This window comes from Trichechus manatus, unplaced genomic scaffold (assembly GCF_000243295.1).
Source record: "Trichechus manatus latirostris isolate Lorelei unplaced genomic scaffold, TriManLat1.0 scaffold00056, whole genome shotgun sequence".
Classification (NCBI taxonomy): domain Eukaryota; kingdom Metazoa; phylum Chordata; class Mammalia; order Sirenia; family Trichechidae; genus Trichechus; species Trichechus manatus.
In genome coordinates, this window is record NW_004443992.1 from 8,546,616 (window position 1) to 8,568,974 (window position 22,359).

The 22,359-nt window shown below is 41.4% G+C and overlaps 1 protein-coding gene and 1 pseudogene across 1 annotated transcript in view; one reads left to right on the forward strand and one right to left on the reverse strand.

Annotated features, from left to right (window-relative positions):
* CASP10 (caspase 10) overlaps positions 1-21,139 on the forward strand; it is a 35,405-nt gene extending 14,266 nt beyond the window's left edge. The window contains 8 exon segments of the mRNA XM_004378298.2: positions 3,538-3,673; positions 9,827-9,936; positions 11,856-11,895; positions 13,931-14,022; positions 15,997-16,105; positions 16,655-17,162; positions 19,827-19,944; positions 19,946-21,139. Coding sequence (XP_004378355.2) covers positions 3,538-3,673; positions 9,827-9,936; positions 11,856-11,895; positions 13,931-14,022; positions 15,997-16,105; positions 16,655-17,162; positions 19,827-19,944; positions 19,946-20,002 — 1,170 coding nt within the window. The 3' untranslated portion in view covers positions 20,003-21,139.
* LOC111820918 (phosphoserine aminotransferase pseudogene) lies at positions 3,682-7,939 on the reverse strand (annotated as a pseudogene).
* Positions 21,140-22,359: the final 1,220 nt, after the last annotated feature.

Genomic DNA, 22,359 nt, shown 5'->3' on the forward strand with positions numbered 1-22,359 from the left:
CATTTCCTCATGTGTCTGCTGGCCATTTGAATGTCTTCTTTGGTGAAGTGTCTGTTCATTTCCTTTGCCCATTTTTTAATGGAACGTTTTTTATGGTCAGTAACATAGGGTCACATGAGTTGGAATCAACTTGACAGAAACTAACAACAATGACAGCATGCCGAACATTTCTCCACCAGCTAAATTAGTTTTTAAATGGGCACTCTCAAATACCCAAATAATTTTATATGTTCTCCTCACTTGGTACAATAGTAAAAGGAGAAGCCACTGTGTTTAGCTGTGGTATAGGTCTGTGGTATTACCTGGTCACATTCAGGAAAACTGCACTTCCTTTCAGGAAAACTGCCCTTCCTTTCAGGAAAACTGCCCTTCCTTTTTGGATTCCAAGTGATCTCAGATTTACTCCACAGGAGATCTAACTCTTCACATCAGGAGTGTAGCTGAGATAATAATCCAGGCTGATTTCTACTGGACTTTGTGACCAGGCCAGCCTTCTGCGTTGTGTATAGCACAGTCTCAAAGCAATCCAGATGAGTTTCCACACCAGGCTTAATGAGGTTGCATTATCTGAAACTGCAATTGCAATCATGAGAGATTTTATAACAGAAATAAATTATGTACCAGCTGTTGGAGGAGGGCCTGAACACCCCTCAGCCAAAAAAGGAAGGGTCCTAAATTCATATGGTCTCTCCAGGGGGACAAAAATGACCTTTGTAAGGTACTCTGGGCTTTCTCTTTATGACAGCTCACATACAAACTTATAGCAAGGATAGCTGCTATAAGTTTGAGAGACTCAAAGAACTATCAGGAAACGTGTTCTTGGCGCAGTAATCAACATAATATCTTAAGTGCAAAGAAAACCACACCCAAATCCGCTAGCTTTTTAGCAAAGAAGCAAAACAAAAAAAGCTTTCAGACACTTCCTGCTAATATTTGCAGGGTGGGTGTTCTTAAACTAGAGCAATGTAAAGTGTGTATGTGTGTGCGTGTGTGTGTGTGTGTGTGTGTGTGTGTACGAAAGGTGTCATTTACTAAAAATCTAACAAAATTTTTACTAAGTATAACGAATTCCCATCATTGCTTCAGGAATCATATCTTAGTCCTTTTTCTTCCTTTGGTAGATTGCTATCAAGACAAGAGCTTCTTTTTTATAACAACAACAACAAAAAAGCTTAAAAACAAAAAAAAGGAAGAAGAAGAAGACAGAAGTTTCTGTTTTGAAGTTCAGAGAGAGCTCACTTGCACATAACTTGCTGCAGAACCAGGGCTTCCAACCTGTTCATTCTGGTTTGAACCCCTGCTGAGAATTTTCATTTCCACCCCAAATATACTGAATCAGATTCTACATTTTAGACCAGAAGAACTAGATGGTACACGGCCACCACTACTGACCACTCTGACTGGGATCACAATAGAAGCTTTTGGGTAGAATGGGTAGAAAACATACAACAAAGTTTGAATTAAAAAAGAAAAACAAAAGATCAGACATACCGCTCTGAAAGAGACTGTAGGAACCCCTGAGACTATTGCCCTAAGACAACCTTCTAACTCGAAACTACAGACAGTTCCAGAGGCCACCTTTCAGCCAAATAACAGACAGGGCTATAAAATAAACAGTAACATCCATGAAGAATGTGCTTCTTAGAACAATTGACTATACGAGACCAAAAGGGCAACATCTGCCCAACAACAAAGATGAGAAGACAGGAAGAGACAGGGAAAGCAGGTGAATGGACTTAGGGAACCCAGGGAATAAATGAGGAGAATGCTGACACATTGCAGGGATTACAGCTAAGGTCATGAAACAATTTGTGTAAGAATCATTGATTGGGAAATTAATGTTCTATGTAAATGTTCACCTAAAGCACGACAAAATGCTATAAAAAAAAATCTACAGTTTAACAAGTTCCCCAAGTGATTCTTACGTATAATAAATTTTGAGAACCACTGCCTTACCAGTGGTTCTCAGAATCGGTCCCTAACCAACAGCATTAGCATCGCCTGGGAAACTTGTTAGAAATGCAAATTCTTAGCAGGGGTTTGAACCGGGAGAAACTGGTTCAAAGTCCTGTGCAGAACTTTGCTCAGGAGATTACCTTTGACCGTTTTGCCCAGCTTATCAGCTCTGCATGAATCTTCCTTCACCCCCTCCTCTCTCCTACTTTGTTCCCTTGTCAGGCTATTGGTATGCTTGGGCTACAAGTGGGGACACCCACACTTCTTTGCCTTCTTGGTCCTCCCACCTGTCTCTGGAATTTCTTGAAAACTTATACTCTGTCTTTTGGTTAGATGAGGACAGAAATCAGTTAAGACTTTATAACTCTGGACTTTCTTTTGGTTGTTGACATTTTGGGTGCCTTGTTTGAAGGAGCCCTGGTGGTACAGTGGTTAAAGCGCTCGGCTGCTAACCAAAAGGCTGGCAGTTCAAACCCATCATCCAGTCCAAGGGAGAGCAATGTGGCAGTCTGCTCTGTAAAGACTACAGCTTTGGAAACCCTATGAGGCAGTTCTACTCTGTCCTATAGGGTCGCTATGAGTCACAGTCTACTCAACGGCAATGGGTTTTGTTTGAACACTCATACATCCACCCACAGTTACATAGCTAGAGAATATTTCTGGAAGGATACCAAGTATCTGGTAACAGCAGTGGCTTCCAGGGGGAGGAACTGATAGCTGGGAGTCAGAGATGAGAGAGAAAGACTTATTCTTTATTTTATACCTTCTTGTATCTTTTGAATTTTGTATCATGGTAAGAATTCTCTACTGAATGAATGAATGAATGAATAAAATGAGAGAAAGAGAAAAAGGCTTTGAGTTTTGAACTTCCAGCAGCCTCCAATTTGCTTACCACATTCATGTGGCTCTGATACAGATTCTAAATAAGCACCAATTGGTCTCTTATATAGGTGAGCCAGCTCACCTTAGTAACAGAGTAGTGACATCCTCTCCGCACTCACCATGGGAACAAAAGTATGAGAAGCCATGGATTTCCACTTTCGACCCTAGCTCTTGCTTACTAGTATATAATTCCAAACAAGTGTTGAAACTATGCTTCACGTTTTCTCTCTTTAAGGAGAATCTCTACTCTGAAAACAGAAAGTGCTTTGTGAATGTGGCACCTAATCTTTTCAACGTGTGGGGACTTCTGAGCAAGGTCGCCAGTTTAGCCTCTGAATTTTTGGGCCCTGGGGTAATCCTATCACCATTTTTAAGGCACAGAGATCCCAAGAGGGCCCAATCAGAAGAATTATGCTTCCTGCGAATATGAGAGCCCTGTGACTTTCGTCTCCAACTAACATTCATAACAATACTGTGCCGGTGTGTAGCAAGTGCTATATACTTGGTATCTGGTATTAATATAGACTGTGTAGAGATTTGGCAATGCCTTTTCCTCTACGCTATTAAACTCCTTGAGGGCAAACGCCGTACCTTATTCATCAATGCAAAACCTGGCACAGAGTGCCCATTCAAGTAATATGTATTGAATGCTGGCTGACCAGTAGGCAAGTAAATGTGACTCCATTGATTCTCTTGCAGACCTCTCTAAGTTTCCTGGCACATCTAGAGAAACAAGATCTAATAGGTGAGGATAATCTGACGACACTGGAGGATCTCTGCAAAATTGTTGCACCTAACCTTCTGAAAAAGATAGAGAAATATAAAACAGAGAAAAGTAAGTAGCTTATACTTGCTTGCATCAGGCCTTGGGAATTCTTAAGCCAGTTGGCCGTGTATGATGTTTACTCATCACTCTGAGAATGCTCTCTTGGGAAAGCCAGGAATGTCCTTCATTGTTTCATTCAACACATATTTACTGAATGCAAACAGTGCCAGGCACTGTTTCAGGAGCTGGGGGTACAGCAGGGTACAGAACAAAGCTGTTGCACTCTTGGAGCTTATATTCTAGTGGAGCAACATAGTTTTAGACAAATGTCTTCTTCTAATTCTTACATGGGAGAGAGAATATATAAAATTGTTTTGAATGAAATAACATAAAAAAGAAGGACGCAGGATAGAGGGGTTAAGGTGGGGTCTCTGGAGTAAAATAGCCAGGGTTCCACTGATCAGTGGCCCTTTTCTTAGCCTTTCTATGCCTCACTTTCCCCATCTGTAAAGTGGGGATAATAATAGCATCTACCTTATGGATTTTTGTGAGGATTGAATGAGATAATTCCTGTAAGATGCATGTCTGACACAGAAGAAGCATTCAATACGTGTTGCTATTATGAATATATTAGATGGAGAGGAAAGCCATGGGGGCTTTCATATTCTCAGAAATTACTGTCAGAGAAGAACTTTATTTTCTCTTTCTCCAGTCGATCTTGTTAAGGAAGTATTGCTGTGATATTGCATAGAGGTTGTAGCACAGGGCGGAAATCAAACCTGGTTGGCTGGCTACATGACAATATGTTAAATATGTTCTTCCAAGTTCATTTCTCCAACTGTTAAACAAGAGGTAAAAATAAAAGCTCGTGAATACATTCACGAGCTTTTATGCCACACCCGCATTTTAGTTCAGTGAGTCAATTTAGCGAGCACATTTATTTCGTTAAAACAAAACTAGTCAAAATGAAGTTTCTCTCTAAGAATTCAGTTAGCACAAAATGAGTTGAGGAAGAAAATATGCTGTTGTTAAACTAATGAAACATCAAACAATAACTAAAGCAGGGAATAAATGTGTAATTTAAGCAGAAATTGTAAGGAATGAAAACAGCCCTTCTTACCATCAAGTTATCAACAGAGAAATAAAAAGCAGGAAGTTGATGTGGAAAGAATATTTGGAATCCTCACTTGAAGTCTGAACACTGAGATTGTTTTTTTCAGACCACACCGTGGTTTTCCTGTAGTGGAGTATTCCACACAAATAGACATAGACCAGATGGCTATGTTATTGGATATTTGAACTCTGGAGAAGGCACCCTAGTTTCTGTGTAATATATGTTTACATTTGCCTCAGTGAGTCTTGAGGACTGAGTTTTATATCAGAAGAAGAATTTTAATTTTGATTTTTCATTTCTACAACCTACCTGCTGTGTGATCTCTTGTTGAGTGTTAATCATTGTTAATATATTTTTTGATTTATTTTATTTTTTGCATTATTAATATTTTAACTCTCTATAGTTCTAAGGGTTTGGGCCTAATTCTGCCTCTTAGAATGAAGGACTAAAGGACTGAAAAGATAGTAGGTATGTAAATTTTAGACATTTCTGTGATTAGTGTCATCCAAAGTCCAAGTGAAGCCCTGGTGGCACAGTGATTAAGAGCTCGGCTGCTAACCAAAATGTTGGCAGTTCGAATCCACCAGCCGCTCCTTGGAAGCCTTATGGGGCAGTTCTACTCTGTCCTATAGGGTCACTATGTGTTGGAATGGCAACAGGTTAAACTCCAAGTACACTGTATTTGATTAGCACACTAGCTCTATTTAAGGAACACCTGGCTAATGCTGTGCATTTTCTTGAAACTTGGTATTTGTTTTATATTTTAAATTTATTCTTAAAAATAATATATGTGAATTATAATAAAATTCAATAAAAATTTAAATAATGAAAACAATACAGAATGTAGAAGGTTAAAGTCTTTCCCTTTCTTCTCTTCTCCTTTCCACATTACTAACCCATTTTCCAGAGGCAACCACTGTTTGGAGGATATTCTTTTTTTCTTTTTTTTTTTGGTTGATGTTTTAGTACTTTAATGTTCTTCACATGTTCAATATAAAATATAGACAATGGATAAACAAAAGGGGAAAAGACTGCTAAGCAAAGATTCTTCTGGAACTCACAGTATCACTCTGGTCAAACACAGTAAAGACAACAGTCAAGTGAACAAAGGATAAGGGAGTTTAACAGAGATTTTTAGTTTGAAGGCATTATTAAAGAACAAACAACAAAACAACTGAACAACCTTCTTTTCTAGCTAATGAAAAAAGCGTAAGAGTGATGCACAGAACTTCTAAACCTCGTTTTCTCTGAAGTAGCTTCTAAAAGGGGCACAGCTGTTGCTAATATAATGCTGTCATGCACTAGGTCAAGGATTCTAACAAATTCTAAAAGTCTCTGCATTTGTCACCAAAAACCACATTACTAGAAATATAAATGCATTGAGATACAAACTAGATGGTATTAAAAACAGACCTTTCTATATAAAATATTTATGCCGCTTTTATCTCTTTATGAGAGTAAGGTTATAAAGAAAGACCTACAGTTTGCCCTTTGCCTAGAAGTCCCAAATGCTCACCAAATGGTCAATCTTAGCGACTGCTGAACCCAGGAGATCCCGCTGTTGTCATTTTGGAAAAGATCTAGACTCAGCACCTAGTGGGTCCCACCTACTCTCCATATTGTGAGTTTGTGTGTCTCCAGAAATAATTAACTACAATTTGCATAATTCAGTCCACAGGCAAGTTTGAATACTGAGATCTAGCTAGAAAATTACCAGCAAAGACAAAATAAGGTTGAATTAGTTAGAAAAGCAACAGGAAGATTTAAAAAAAAATGCTTCCAGTTCAAGTCAGAGTTAAAGTGGCCATTAAGTCCCACCAGCTCTGCAGAGCTCTTGATGTTTTGCTGTTGTTCTTTGAAAAAGGAAGAATCTATATTAAGCATGTTTATTCGGGAAAAATACTGTTTGTTAATTTTTTTTTGGTATCTATTGCCTTGTCATTTTGAGTTTTGTACATTGTTCAATGACAAAGTATACGTTGGTCAGGATGTGTTCAGAGCTGACACATCTCCAAAAAATTGTTCATGAAGGCTTCCAGCTTCTGAGCATCTTCAATGGTGACAGTATTATATAGAAAGGCACGATCTGTGCCATGGACCTGTGCCCTTTCAAGGACATCATGCTGCGTTCAAGAGCTTTATTGAGCAATCTTTTTTCTAGAGCATCGTTTCCTTTGGCATTGCCAGTGTGGAATGGAATATTCATCTTGCTTCTATTCTGAGGCTTCACTGGACATACATAGATTCCTTGAGAGTTATCAATGATATTATAAATCATTTGAGATTTGATGGAGCTAAGTTGCTCCCTGACTGTAGCAAAGCCATTATTCTTAATCCACTCCAGGACCAGGCCCATGACATAGACGCTGAAGCATGGCAGTGTGTTGTACAAGGAGTTGTTTCCGGCTTGCACTTTGTATTCCAGGACAGAGGGGCATTCCCAGAGAGCAAACTCCAGCAGGTCATCACGAACGATCACCACCATGACCCCAGCAGAGTCAAAGTTCTTTGGAGTACCAGCAAAAATCACACCAAATATGGAAACATCCTCTGGCTTGGATAAGAAGTTTGAAGACACGTCACAAACCAACACTGCTCCTTTGACACTGGGTATAAAATCGAACTCCACTCCATGCATGGAGCCCTGGTGGTGAAGTGGTTAAAAACTCAGGCTGCCAACCTTTTGGTTGGCAGTTCAAATCCACCAGCTGCTCCTTGGAAACCCAATGGGCCAATTCTACTCTGGCCTATAGGGTCACTATAAGTTGGAATTGGCTTGATGGCAACAGGTTATTTATTTATTATTATTATAAAATTGAACTCTACTTCATGCACAATCTCATTCATGCAGTGATACACACAAGAGGCCTCTGGGTTGAGGTTCCAGATGCTTGGATCTGGAATTTTCGTATGGCTCCCAAGCTTGGGGTGGATGATGTTTACAGTCCCAAACTTCTTGGCTTCTTCTTCAGTCTTAGCTGACTAAGCTTCTGTCACCATGTATTCTGCACACCTTCCTGCTTTCAGACCAATCAGGATTAAGGGGACAGCACTGAATTGGCCAGACCCACAATGGAGGATAATCTCCTACGAGGAGACAATTGTGTGTGTGTATATGTTGTTAGGTGCTGTCGAGTTGGTTTTGACTCATAGTAACCCTATGGACAACAGAACAAAACACTGCCAGGTCCTGTGTCATCCTCACAATCATTGCTATGTTTGAGCCCATTGTTGTAGCCACTGCGTCAATCTATCTTGTTGACGGTCTTCTTCTTTTTCGCTCACTCTCTACTTTAACAAGCATAATGTCCTTCTCCAGGGACTGGTCCCTCCTGATAACATGTCCATAGTACATAAGACGAAGTCTTGCCATTCTGGCTTCTAAGGAGCATTCTGGCTGTACTTCTTGAAAAGACAGATTTGTTCATTCTTCTGGCAGTCCATGATATATTCAATATTCTTCACCAACACCATAATTCAAAGACATTAATTCTTCAGTCTTCTTTACTCATTGTCCAGCTTTTGCATGCATAGGAGGCAATTGAAAATACCTTGGCTTGGGTCAGGCACACCTTAGTCCTCAAAGTGACATCTTATCTTTTTAACACTTTAAAGAAGTCTTTTGCGGCAGATTTGCCCAATGCAATTATGCTGTTTGATTTCTAGACTGCTGCTTCCGTAGACATTGTGGATCCAAGTAAAATGAAATCCTTGACAACTTCAATATTTTCTCCATTTATCGCAATGCTTCTTGTTGGTCCAGTTGTGACGATTTTTGTTTTCTTTATGTTGAGGTGTAATCCATACTGAAGACTGTGGTCATATTTTGAGAGCCTTCTAACCTGAGGGGCTTATCTTCTGGCACTATATCAGACAATATTCCGATGCTATTCATAAGGTTTTCCCTGGCCAATTTTTTAAAAAGTAGATCGCCAGGTCCTTCTTCCTAATCTGTCTTAGTCTAGAAGCTTTGTTGAAACCTGTCCACCATGGGTGATCTTGCTGGTATTTGAAACACCAGTGGCGTAGCTTCCAGCATCACAGCAACATGAAAGCCACCACAGGATGACAAACTGACAGACAGGTGGTGTGTGGGGGTGTGTGTGTGTGTGTGTGTGTGTGTGTGTTTACTAAGATAACCCTAATCATATTCTATAACTTGCTTTTTCCCCATGTATATGATGGGAAAATACATATGTCATTTTTTCATGTATATAACACTGATGGAACTCTTTCTTTTGAATGGTTTCATAGAAATCTATTCTATGGATATAACATATTTATAATAACCACTTTCGAATGTTCTGTTTTCTTTCTCTTTTTCCTTTTTTTTTTGCTATTATAGTCTGAGTTCTGACTTTATTTCTTGAGTTAATGGTTTTGGAATCTCTACTTGGCAATTATCCGACACATTAAGTACCATAAGTTTTGAAATAGCTAGTAAGTACGTAATATTTAATAAACCAAAAAGCCAAACCTGTTGCCGCCAAGTTGATTCTGACTCATAGTGACCCTATAGGACAGAGTAGAACTGCCCCATAGGGTTTCCAAGGAGCAGCAGGTGGATTCCAACTGCTGACCTTTTGGTTAGCAGCTGTAGCTCGCCATAGTTCTTAACCACTGCACCACCAGGGCGCCATATTTACCAAAGTGTACAGTAATTTTAGTCCTGGTGGCGCAGTGGTTAAGAACTCAGGCTGCTAACCAAAATGTCGGCAGTTCAAATACACCAGCAGCTCCTTGGAAACCCTGTGGGACAGTTCTACTCTGTCCTATAGGGTCACTATGAGTTGGAATCAACACAGCAGCAATGGGTTTGGTTTTGGTTACAGCAATTTTAAGGAACTAATAAAAATACAAGTATAAAATAACAAAAACATAAAACTAATAACAAATAAAATAAAATACAATAACAATAAAAATAATTTATAACTACACGTTTTTTTTTCTGGGTATATATGTGGTCCTCCAAAAACAAATGCCATTAAAAATCTGTAGGTCCCCTTAAAATAATTTCTTTTAATGACTACTTTTTGATGATTGGTTATCTTGGATTGCTACTACTCAGAAGGTGATCTTTGTCTTCATACCTGTGATTTTATTTCCAGTCTCCCAGGTAGTGACACCTCCTGTAGAGAAGGAAACTGAGGCATTGCATCAAGAAGAGGAAAAGCTGCTTTCCCTTTTAGGCAATATGCAAGTCCATGGAACCTCACAGGTAGGTTCAGTGGTATGCTGGTAAATGTTTAACAATGGGCTCCATCCCCACCTCCTAGGAAAAAAAAAGAAAGGAAAAGAAAGAAACAAAGAAAGGGAAGTGGAAAGAAGCCCTGATTTGTAGTGTTTGCTGATTTCTGTGGTGTAAACACTCTCACTGTGGCTGATTTCAAGCTACCAACATGACAGCCAGATTGCAAAATTCCTGAAAATTTAACAATCGACTCTCATTAGTTAATCTGAGCTGACTCCAGTACACTGCTTTGAATCTTTGATTCTTCTACTCTCATGTGTAGGATGCCATCAGGACCAGATTCATGGACATACACCCTGTGCAGTTGCACAGGGCCCTGTGCTGCATTTAATGCTCTGCTGTCACCCTTTTGATTCTTAATAATGTATAAACAAGGGCTCCACATTTTTATCTTGTACTGAGCCCCACAAATTATGTAGCTGGTTTGCTCCAGAGGACAAGAATTGAGTTCCCTGTGGTGTCCCACTAGGGAAGGGTGGGATGAAGGGGAGACAAAGGGAGAATTTGAAGTCTGTCCGTTATAATGTGGTCATGATCTTTGGGAGACACATGGGATTTTCCTCTGAAAACAGTCTAAAGACTGAGGGTCAGGCTGTGGGTCATTCATTCATTCATTTGTTCCTCTCTGATACAAAGACTTGGGGGTGTCAACAGAGGACACAACATTCTCAGGGAAAGAGAGGCAGATAAGCCTTAAAGCTTATTCCTATTCCCTGTTTCTACTGATTTCATCAGCTCAAGGGAGGAGAAAAATCACAGAAACCTGCAGCCTGGAAATGCTGCATCTTTTATACCCTTAATCCCAGAGGATTGACATGACTGCTTTCAAAACCAACTGGACAAAACTGGAGCAGGATTCTAGATTCTGAAGGAAGGGAAACGTGGCTTGTGAAAAGAAAGGCAGGAAGTCTTTTGGAAAGTGAAACAACTTCCTTTGCCTTTGTTCCCTCAGAGCTGGAGAATTCTGGTATTGTGCTGCTCGGGGGGTGAGGGTACTGTAGCTTTGGTTTGGCTTGAAGACAGGTCACCCTCCTGCAGCCAGAGGCCTGTGAAGATCCAGCATGGGTGACGCCCCCAGTGACTTGGGTGACTTGGCAGGCACCTCATAAAGGGTCCATGGTGCTGCCAGCCATGTAGCCAGTGACAGGGTCAGCCCCTCCCCAGACCACCTTGACCATGTCCCCTTTGGGACTTTCTGTTGCAAGGCTAAGGGCAGGGGGCATGGTGGGAAGAATGCAGAAAACACGAGGGTACTAAAGACTTTGTGTTAATTTTGTATTTTAATTGTGTAAAGCATTTATGAAGGTCCAAAGTAAAAACTATAAATACAGGACACTCAGAGGAGTCTGGATTGCATCCTGGTTTCCTGTTCCTCCCTCCTTCCCCCACTGACTGCCATTTTAATTAGTTTTTTGATGAATCCTTCCACTGTTACATTTGAAGAAAAAATCTCCCCTGTATTACAAAAGTGATAGCATACTAAAATAACCTTCTTCACTTTGCTGCTTCCATTTAACACTATCTCCTGAAGATAACTCCACATAAGGGTATAGGGTTTGTTCTCTGCATCCTACTCCACCATCTGGATGTACCAGAGTTTTTCAGCCACTACCTACTGGTGGACATTAGGGTTATTTCTTCTTTAGTTATTCCAAGTAATGTTGCAACGAATAAAATGCCCTTGTGCATATGTTGTGCTGTGTTTTTGCTAGTGTGTCTAGGTGGACCCTCCCCTCTGGAAGGAAGGAGTTGGTTCTCTTCCTGTCTCCTGCCAATGACCTTTCCAATGACGGGGTATTAGGTGTCCAATCTTCTCTGTGTCAAGTCGAGATTTTCAACCTTGTCCTAATTTTATGAATTTCCTGCATTTCCCATCTCTTCAACAGAAGGAGCCCTGGCAAAATGAACATGAAAGAAGGAGTAATGGTAGGTGTTTCTGGTACACTTTTTACAGCTTGAATCAGTATGGCAGGGATAGATATATCTGACACATACCAGGCAATTTGAGGTCACTTGGGAGAGGACTGACAAATTGGTGGAGAATTCATTTCTTATCCCAATTCAGGGTAAGCTGCTGGACACCTGGATTATCCCAGGCTTTTCTACGAGGAGACAGAGAAAGCTGGGTGGTTTCTACTGGGAAAGCCTAGAATAGCAGCATTTGGGGAATGCAGGCAGCAGCTCTCGCTCCATCCTCCAGGAATAGGTCACTCTCTGTGGGAAGGGAAGGAGTCCTCAGTGGGACCGAAACCTCCAGGCCAGCGATGACAGAGTGGAATGTGCAGCCTGAGGGAGCATCTTCTAGAGAGGGCTAGCCTCTAGGTGCTACTTGCATTTTTCAGAGGGAGAGAGCAGGAGGGAGGGACTTGGCCAATGGTGTGTTTAGTGCCTGAATACCTACCCAGAAACCATGACCTCAGGAAAACATTCCAGAATCTGTCACTGGACTAAACTGCTTGTGAATGAACAGGTATTTGGTGTACTGTTTCTGTGAGATGTGAAGTTTAGTTAGAGCCTGCCCTCCCCCACTTTTTTGGAAGTTTAAATTCAGATTCCAAGACACACCACTTTCCTAGGAATCTCTGTAGGTCGCATGATATGATGATGATTATGGTGGGAGTTACCACTTATTTACTGAACACTGTCACGTGCCAGGATTATCTCACTGGATTCTCTGACCATCTGGAGATAGGTACTACTATTATTCCCATTTAATGATTAGTAAACTGAGACCCATGATGTCTAGTACTTTACTGAAGATTGTGCAACTACAAAAGAGTGGAGTTGGGAATTGAACTCAGCAGTCTGACTCCAGAGCCCATCCACTGAAAATCTGGTCTACCACTGTGTAGCTATGTGTGCTCAGACAACAGCTTTACTTCTCAGAAGAATAAGGGGGTTTCTTCCAGCTTTATAATTCCATGGTTCCAAAGTTTAGACCTGGCTTCCCCTGGAGCATTACTTTCTTTCCATGGGGAGGAGGAATTTATAGGTGCTCGGTGTGAATTCAAGTTGGTTTCCTTTTGGTATGTTCTCTGTTCTGGGGAATACTGAACTTGCTCAGTGTGAGTTGAGCATCAAGGACTGACCCTTAACATAGTTAATAATTAACTTAGGCCTCAGAGACAGTGGCAGAGCTTGCTGAATTCTACTAAAACCTTGCCAGGACTAGCGGAAGGAAACAGTTTTGTGTTACATTTTCCTGTAACTATCTCGTGACAACCAACCCCTCACTGACTTCCTCTCTATGATAGATTTTTTTTCTAGAGGAACTAGGGAGTTTGCAGGAACACTTTGCATCAGGGCAATCCTCAGCCAGTGCCAAAAGTATGACTAATAAACTAATCCCAGTGCCTTGGATTGATTTTTGTCCTTCCCAAATTCGGTCCCCAGACCTTTTTGGTTTTTTTCTCTCTTCTCTTCTTGGTGTCTGCTCAGCCTCTATATGTCCAGTGACAGATAAATGCTAATTCAGCCCAACCAAGCTTTTAACAGGAAAGCTTGAGCTGATTTATGTGATCCTAATTCCCCAGCCCATCCTCTGCCAGCTACGTTGTCTCCATCCCTGACAATGTTAAAAGTAACATGATGGTGTCAGCCTCTCCTATCAGGAAAGGTATGGTGGCTGAATTTATGTCTCAGAAGTGCCTTGAGAGAAAAAAAAACCCTCCATAATTAGATGCTATATCAGGAAATTATTAGTAAGGAAATCTAAGCACTTGGGGAAAAAAAAAACAAACCCACTGCCGTCCAGTCAATTCCGACTCAGTGAACCCATAGGGTTTCCAAGGCTGTAAATCTTTATGGAAACAGACTGCCACATCTTTCTCCCACGGAACCGTGTGTGGTTTCCAACCGCCGACCTTTCAGTTAGCAGCCGAGCGCTTTGCCACTGCGCCACCAGGGGCTTCTAAGTGTTTGGGCAAAGATATTTAGAAAGTCTGAGTGCCTCTCTTTCTAGGTGACAGAGCCACAAATGGTGCACCAATCCCGAGTTCCATGGAGATGTTGAGAGCATCGGCTGATATCAGAAATGCGGCAACCAGTACAAAGGTTTGGATAGCATATTAGTTTCCTAGGGCTGCCGCAACAAAATGCCCTAACTGGGTGGCTTATAAGGATAGAAATGTATTGTCTCACAGTTCTGGAAGCTGGGAGTCTGAATTCAGGGCACTGGCAGGGCCTGCTCTCTCTCTGTTGGCACTAAGGGATGATCCTTTCTTGTCTCTTCCCACTTTGGTAACCCCAGGCATCCCTTGGCTTATAGATTGTCTTAGTTATCTAGTGCTGCCATACTAGAAATGCCACAAGTGGGTGGCTTTAGCAAACACAGATTTATTTTCTCATACTTTAGGAGGCTGGAAGTCTGAATTCAAGCGGCCAGCTCTAGGGGAAGCCTTTCTTTCTCTGTTGGCTCTTGGGGAGGGTTCTTGTCTCTTCAGCTTCTGCTGAAATCTTCATGTGTCTTGGCATCTACCTTACCCCACCTCTCCTCTGCTTGCTTGTTTAATCTCTTTTATATCTCAAAAGAGATTGACTCAAGATACACCCTACACTAATATTGCTTTATCAGCATAAGAAAGACATCACATTTCCAAATGGCATTATAACCACAGGAAAAAAGGTTAGGATTTACAACACATTCCATTAACACAGATGCATCTTCACATGGCCATCTTCCTCCTATCTGCCTCTCTGTGTCTCTATTCCTCTTTTGTAAGGACACCACTCATATTGGATTAAGACCTACCCTACTTCCGTAAAACTTCATGTTAATTTAACTGATAACATCTTCAAATATCTTGATTCCAAACAGGGTCACATTCACACATACCAGGGGTTAGGACTTCAACATATCTTTTTTTGGGGGAGGGGCACAATTCAATCCACGACAGATAGTTTCTTCAGGTGCCCTAGGGTCCAGCCTTAATGACTTTGAGGACTCAGGGCTGTTTATGATGAGGTCCTACCTGTCTTTTTATGTGACAGTTAGAAATGTGTTGACCTTGGGCTAATAAGCAATGGTACTCCTTTCAGTTCAGCACGCCTTTTGGGTTATTTCCAGTTGTTTCTGGCAGAGGAAAAGTTTCTTTCTTATTGACTGAAGCCACTTCTTTTTCTGGTTGGATCAAAGATGTACCATGTTTTCAGAGAATCATTTTAGCCACACAGAAGCTTCCCTGAAGCCAACTCAGCTAATTTGTAATTGCATGCTGTTTATAATAGCCTTTAAATATAATTGCATGTTTTAAAATTCCTGCCATGATTCTATATTATTTTTATATTCAGAAACAATGTTACAAAAGAAATTTCTCTGTTTTCAGAGGAATCAGATCACTCCAGAATCCCAACATCTAAAAAAAAATCACTTATATTTTTGTTGTTTTGTTAAATCCTTATCTATGCTTTCTTCACTCTGCCAATCCACAAAAGAAGATGCTTTTGCATAAACACTGGGTTTGCCAATGTTAAAATACATATTCTGTTTTTTAACTCTGAGAACTAAAATTGCTCAGTTAAACCAGATAAATTCTGAATTTTAATTAGGACCTGACATTCTGCCTTGGAATTAATTGGTTAATTCCAGAGCAGGACCAGGATCTTCAGAACGTCCTGCTCTGGTACTGGGGGTGGCATTTGATTTTCAAAAGGAATGTCCAGGAGGAGCTCATGTGACCTGAAAGAAGGGAAGTGGCAGATCTTTAGTGAAACGAGTTTCATCCTTTGACCTGGGCTCTAGGACTTAAAAAGAATCTTTGAAATTATTTTCAAGGCACAGTTTAGCAGTAAAGTTGAGTACATAGAATGATCAGAATTGCCAGTCTTTCTACATGTGACTTCAGAAACATCATGGCATGAATATTTGAAGGGATTTACATTAAAGTATAAAAACACAGTTTAAAAAACTGACATTAAGAGATACATCCTGCACTACCTCAAATTGGACCCACTGAGGTGGTTGATTAAAAACTTCCAACCCTCTAAAATGAGGATTCCCTAGTAAGTGGTTCTGTCTTGTTTTTCAAGGAGGCAGCTGTGTATAGGATGAATCGGAAACACAGAGGTCACTGTGTCATTGTGAACAACCACACCTTTACCTCGATGAAAGCCAGACCAGGGACTCATAAAGATGCTGGTAAGAAAGTCTGCAATAGTTTATCAAATGCAAGTTGGGGATCTTAAAATTGTATTTTATTTTCACATTTTCTTTCTGGAAATTTTTTCTTTTATTTAAAAGTTAGATGGTATTATAAATATCACCTGAGCCTCTTTTATATCTGTGGGGTGTCACCAGTCTGCTAAAGAATGACCATTTATGACTTTGTGGTGGTGGTGGTGGGGATGCCGGGTTGGCACGAGAAAACCCAGGTTCGACCTCTGGCTCTACCACTAGCTAGGTTTGTGACTGTGAACAGTCATCGGGCCTTAGCTTCCTCACCTTTGAAAGAGGATGAAACTCTGGCCTCTGCTGACTCTCAGGATTGTTACCTTAAGGCCCCATACAATGTGACGGCACTGTGGGTAAGAAGGCAGGTTAGTTGTAAAATTTTATTGTTATTATGAAAGTCATAAAATGCAAATCTCCAGGCTATTTGCTATACAATTTTTATAACTATAAACATTGTTTCACCCCTTTATTTCATTTCATTTCAATTTACCCTCTCTCTCCTTTCTTTCTTGACAGAGAGTCTCAAGTGTGTGTTTCAGTGGCTTGGGTTTGCAGTACGGATATACGATGATGTGACTAAAGGAGGCCTGGAGGAGGCTCTGCAAGAATATAAGAGTCATTCAGGCCACGCTGACGGGGACTGCTTCGTGTGCTGTATCCTGACCCATGGGAAGTTTGGAGCTGTCTACTCCGCAGACGGGGCCCTCATTCCCATTCGGGACATCATGTCTCACTTCACAGCCCAGCAGTGCCCTGGTCTGGCTCACAAACCCAAACTCTTTTTCATCCAGGCCTGTCAAGGTGATGAGATACAACCTTCTGTAACCATTGAAGCAGATGCTCTGAATCCTGAGAAGGTACCCTCTGCCCCCAGGGAGGTGAACCTGCGGGAGAGCATTCCAGTTGAGGCTGATTTCCTGCTTGGCTTGGCCACCGTCCCAGGCTACGTATCCTTTCGGCACTTGGAGAAAGGCAGCTGGTATATTCAGTCTCTGTGTAATCATCTGAAGGACTTGGTCCCAAGGTTAGAGTTCTGAGTTGTTTTACACACCTGTGAATCCACCTACCCATGCATCTATCCACCCAGACATCCATCTATCCACCCACCCATCCATCCATCCATCCATTCACCCATCCACCCATCCACCCATCCACCCATCCATCCATCCCTCCGTCCATCAGACCTAGCACAAGCATGTACCTGGCAAGGGAGAAACATAGAAAAAAAAAAACAGCCCCTGCCCTCAAGTTGCTCACAGCCTAGAATGGTAGACAAACAAGTAGATGGGGACAAGCATGCCAGGTGGTAAATACACATTATAAAGCATAGGGTATTATGGAAGCATGTGACATGAGACTGGATCAAGGGAGACTTCTAGAGATGACAAACAGATCTTAGGCAAAGAAGTAGGGAGAAAGAAGTGCTGGGCAGAAGACACAGCATGAACAAAAGCATGGTACTTTTTATTTATTCCTTCATTCATTCATCATTCAATCATAGTTACTGAGTGCCTGCTATGTGTCAGCTTTGGCTTCCCTGACATTGTATTATCCTTGGTGTCTTGCTACTGTTCTGACAAGTTCCCTTCTGTCTCTGCTACATACTCCTTACCTGGTCCCCTGAAAAATGGACCTTTACTGAAGTTCTTCCCTGGATCCCCTCTCTGCTCTGTCTCTCTTTTAGCCCTTCTTGACAACTTCAGCTGCAGCTAACAGCCGCTGGCACCTCCATGAAAATGTCTCCCAAACTGCCATATCTGGGCCACTCACCTCTGAGCTCCTGTAGAATAGAGACCCTTTTATTTCAACTTTGCATCCACAACACCTGATGTCCCCCCAAACCCATTGCCATCCAGTTGATTCTGACTCGTAGCGACCCTATAGGACAGAGTAGAGCTGCCCCACAGGGTTTCCAAGGAGCAGTTGGTGGATTCAAACTGCCGATCTTTTGGTTAGCATCTGAACTCTTAATCACTGTGCCTCCAAGGCACCATACCTGACGTAGTGAATGATATTTTGTTGGGCTTGATAAAATATTTGCTGCACAGATGAATGCCCTCATTCTTCACATCAGTCTTACACATTTCTCACTGCTTGCCCCATCCCATCTCTGTGAACCTCAGCTTGAGCATGCCCAGTCCTGAATTCATCTTCCCAGCCCTTTCCAGGAGCTCTTACTCCTGAGTCCCCATTTCTAGGAATGGCCGCAATGCTTTTCTGAGAATTCAGGATTGAAGACTTGAGTCACCTTTGCTTTTCCCTCCTCTTTACTACCTTCCCATCCCTACCATAGTCATCAATGACCAATGCCCTATGCCTTCATGGACAAGGCTGTATTTATCAATGGCCTACTATGTGCCTGCTGTTTATTGGACATTGAGCTAGGGGCTGGAAGTTCTGTTGTGAACAAGAGAAATAAGATCTCCTTTCCATGGAACTTACAGTCCAGTGAGGGGAAGTAAATGTAAGGAATATTTAAGTTAATGAGGTAACTTCTGGTAGTGAAACCTGTTATGAACAAAGCAAAGCAAGGTAGTAGTATCAAGGGTGGGGCAGGAGGGCTACTTGAGAATGATTCTTGTGGAGGTGATACTTCAGGTGGGACTGAATGATGAGAAGGAGTCAGCTACAGGAATATTCAGGGACAAAAAGAACAGCTAGTACAAAACAGGACGAAGGACCTGAGAACCAGGAAGGGCCTGCAACCTCATGTGAAAAATAATAGCAATGAAGATGATGAGAAGGATAGAAGTAATAATAATAATGTTAAAAATGTTGGTTGATGGTGTACGGCAACCAGTGTTCTAAGTGCTTTACTGAGTCACCTCATTTAATTCTCTAGCAGTCCCTGAGATGGGGACTATTGTGGTCCCAGTTTTAAAGCTGGGAGAACTCAGGTATACAGAAATAAGTAACCTGCCCGAGACACACAATTAGTGAATGATGGAGCCATGATTCAAACTTGAGTTCTGCTTCCAGAGCGTAAGTTTTGCTCCCAGTGATTTGTGTTGCCACCTCTCAGAACGTTCTGGTAAATGTGACACATCCTCCAAGCTGAGGATCAAATGGAACCTCCTCAGTGGGGTCTTCTCTTATCCTCCCTGCCAGAGAGGGCAGGGACTGTCTTTTTTCTCCTTGTCTCCCTTGCCAGGTCCTCCTCTGAACTTGTAATGGAACTTTGATCCACTTTTCGTATGGTGTTGATCACATCGTGCCTTGTATTATGAGTATTATGTATATGTCATCCTTGGTAAATGTTTCATTTCTACATTCAAAGTGTTTCAGTTGCTGAATTGTATCATATTTACCTTTGTAACCATCCCAATGCTAAGAATAGGGAAGGTATTATTAGTAACAGATTCTTCCTCTCTCTCTCTCTTTCTGTCATCTACCTACCTACCCAGCTATTGGCTTGAATGAAGAAGTGAAAGACAGTTGTAGGCAAAATCCTTTATGAACCAAGTGTCTTAAAATACAAAATGTGATTATTATAATGTTTTTAATCACTGAATGAAACATTGAAAAATGTTATATAATTTAGTCTTTCAGTTTCAATTTCAAAAGAAGCTGTTGTTTTTTTGCAAGATTCCAGTAAGACTCTGGCATGTTAGAATAGGAGGGAGCGACGAGTTATAGGCATGTGGTTTCTGCCTCCTGATTGAAAACATTTTTTCTTCTCTGCCTGCAGACATGAAGACATCTTATCTATCCTCACTGCTGTCAATAATGATGTGAGCCGGCAAGCAGGCAAAGATGGGACAAAGAAACAGATGCCCCAACCTGCTTTCACACTACGGAAAAAACTAATATTCCCTGTGCCACAGGAAGCACTTTCCCTATAGTAGAGTTGTCATGGACTCTTAGACTTGAAAGGAACCTTGGAAATCTCCTCCAATCCCACTAGCATAGACATCAGTAACTAATGGTGAGCTGGTCTCTGACTGTCATTCTAGTAACAGGAAATGCCCTGTTTGCCAACATAGCGAATTCTTTTTTTTTTTCCCAAATCTGAATGTTGGATAACTTTATTTATTGAAGACTTGGATTGTAGCCTTGGTTTTAGTCGTGCACTCAGAAGAATGTCATTGTACTATTCTGGGCCTTGGTTTGTTCATCTGTGAAATGAAATGGGGGACCAGGTAGACTTTAAGGTTCCTCCTAGCTCTAAAAACTATTGCGACTGACTGTGTCTAGTCATGATTTCCTTTCTGTTCTAACCATCCATTGGTTATAATTCTATGTCCCCATCTGCCTGGCTTTGATGTGGACATTGGACAACAAGATCACGGCCTGCCAACCCTCCCTCTGCTCTTTCCCTTCTGAAGGATTCTCTTCTGCGCATCTACGGAGGTGAAAACTCAGGCTATACCACGCTATTTCCAGCTTCAGTGTAAGAAAGGTGTTTTGCAAGAACTTCTTTTCTTGAGCTGGGGACAGGCTTAGCTCTAGGAAGATGATAGTTCAGGGTGAAGAGAAAAGCCACTCTGGGAGCAGAAACTTTACCATCTGATACCGAATTCTGTGCGGATTGGAACCTTTCAGTTGCTGGTCTGGCAGAACATCCAATTCCACTGACTAAAGCAAAGAAGAGAATTTATTGCCTCCTTCACTTGAAAACCTGTGCGCCCTTAGGACTGGCTTTAGGGCGAGGCTTGAGTCAGGACTCAGTCTACAAGACATCATCTTTCTCTTGGCCAAGCGTTCTTGGGCTTTAGCTGCACTGTGCAGATGTGCAGCCAACAGCCTCCACTTCGTCACTAATACACTTAACTCCTCTGGCCCCAAAACAGGAGAGAGGGAGCCTCAGGGATTGAAGCTGTTCGCAGGGATCGTTGCTCTCTCCTCTTATCCAGAAGAGCATCTGGCTATAGCTTGTGGCCTGGGTGGCTCTGTACGGAAGCCTTGATAGTCTTTACATTAAGGTGTTGAACATTTTATGTAACTGACTTTTTTTTTTTTCCAATTTCAAGAGAAACTTTTTTTTTTTAATTTCTGGAACAGTATTTTGAACTCTTGAAGGTTAGACCTGAGAGGGAGATTGAAAGTCCTGTAGTTAAAACCTTCAGTTATAGACAAGGAAGCCAAGGCCTGGGGAGGTGAGGCCACTTGCTTATGGTGCTCCAGCCACTTGTTTACAGGATTTCATTTTCCACCCAAGTGAACTGGGATGTCATGGAACATAACAGACCATTATGAACATTCCCTTGGATATGCAGGTGGTCATGGAAGATGTCAGAGAACAAAGAAAAATAACTCTCAGAGGTGCCTGACTTTATACTTATTTATGTGAAAGTCAAATTTATTTAGAGTGAATTTACTATAAGAAATATGCATACAAATTCCATTTTACTCTAACTGATAATTACATGGATTTGAATGTAGCATACTGAGGAAATGAGTCTAATACATATACCAGACTGACCTTCCAAAGCTATCATTCATACAAGTCTAGGCTAACAGCTGATGGTCACAGTCTTCATCCAACTGGATATTCAAGAATTTGCTTCCAAAATCACATGGAGTTCTTTGGCTTCTTTACAGCCCTTCTCTGTAAGTGAAGGATGACTTGATACAATGGAAAGAGCAAAAGATCTAGAGATAGATGACGCCTGAACTTCTGTTTCCCTGTGACTCCCTTGCACTGAGACACTAATTAAATCCACCCTAGCTATTTGAGCCTTATTTGAAAAGTAGAGGAAATATTATCTGTTGGGAGGATCAAGGAGAATGTGTTTATGTGTATCCATGTAAAGCTAATTGTGGTAAGGCGCATGTAAGGCATTTAGATGGCAGGGTTTTCTGGTAGTAACCTAAAAGGAATTTCCAGGTTTGAGTTCCTTTGTGTCTAATTCCAGGTGACTTTATTAGTAGCAGAGTCCCTGGGTGGTGCAAATTGTTAATGTGCTCAGCTGCTGACCGAAAGGCTGGAGGTTAGAGTCTACCCAGAGCACCTTGGAAGAAAGGCCTGGCTGTCTACTTCTAAAAAATCAACCATTGAAAACCCTACGGAGCACAGTTCTATCTTAACCCACATAGGGTCGCCATGAGTCAGAATCAACTTGAAGAGAAGTAGTTTTTTTTTTTTTTTAATTATTGTACTTTAGATGAAGGTTTATAGAACTAGCTTCTCATTAAACAATTAATACACATATTGTTTTGTCACATTGGTTACCAACCCCACGACATGTCAACACTCTCCGAGAAGTGGTTTTTTATTAGAA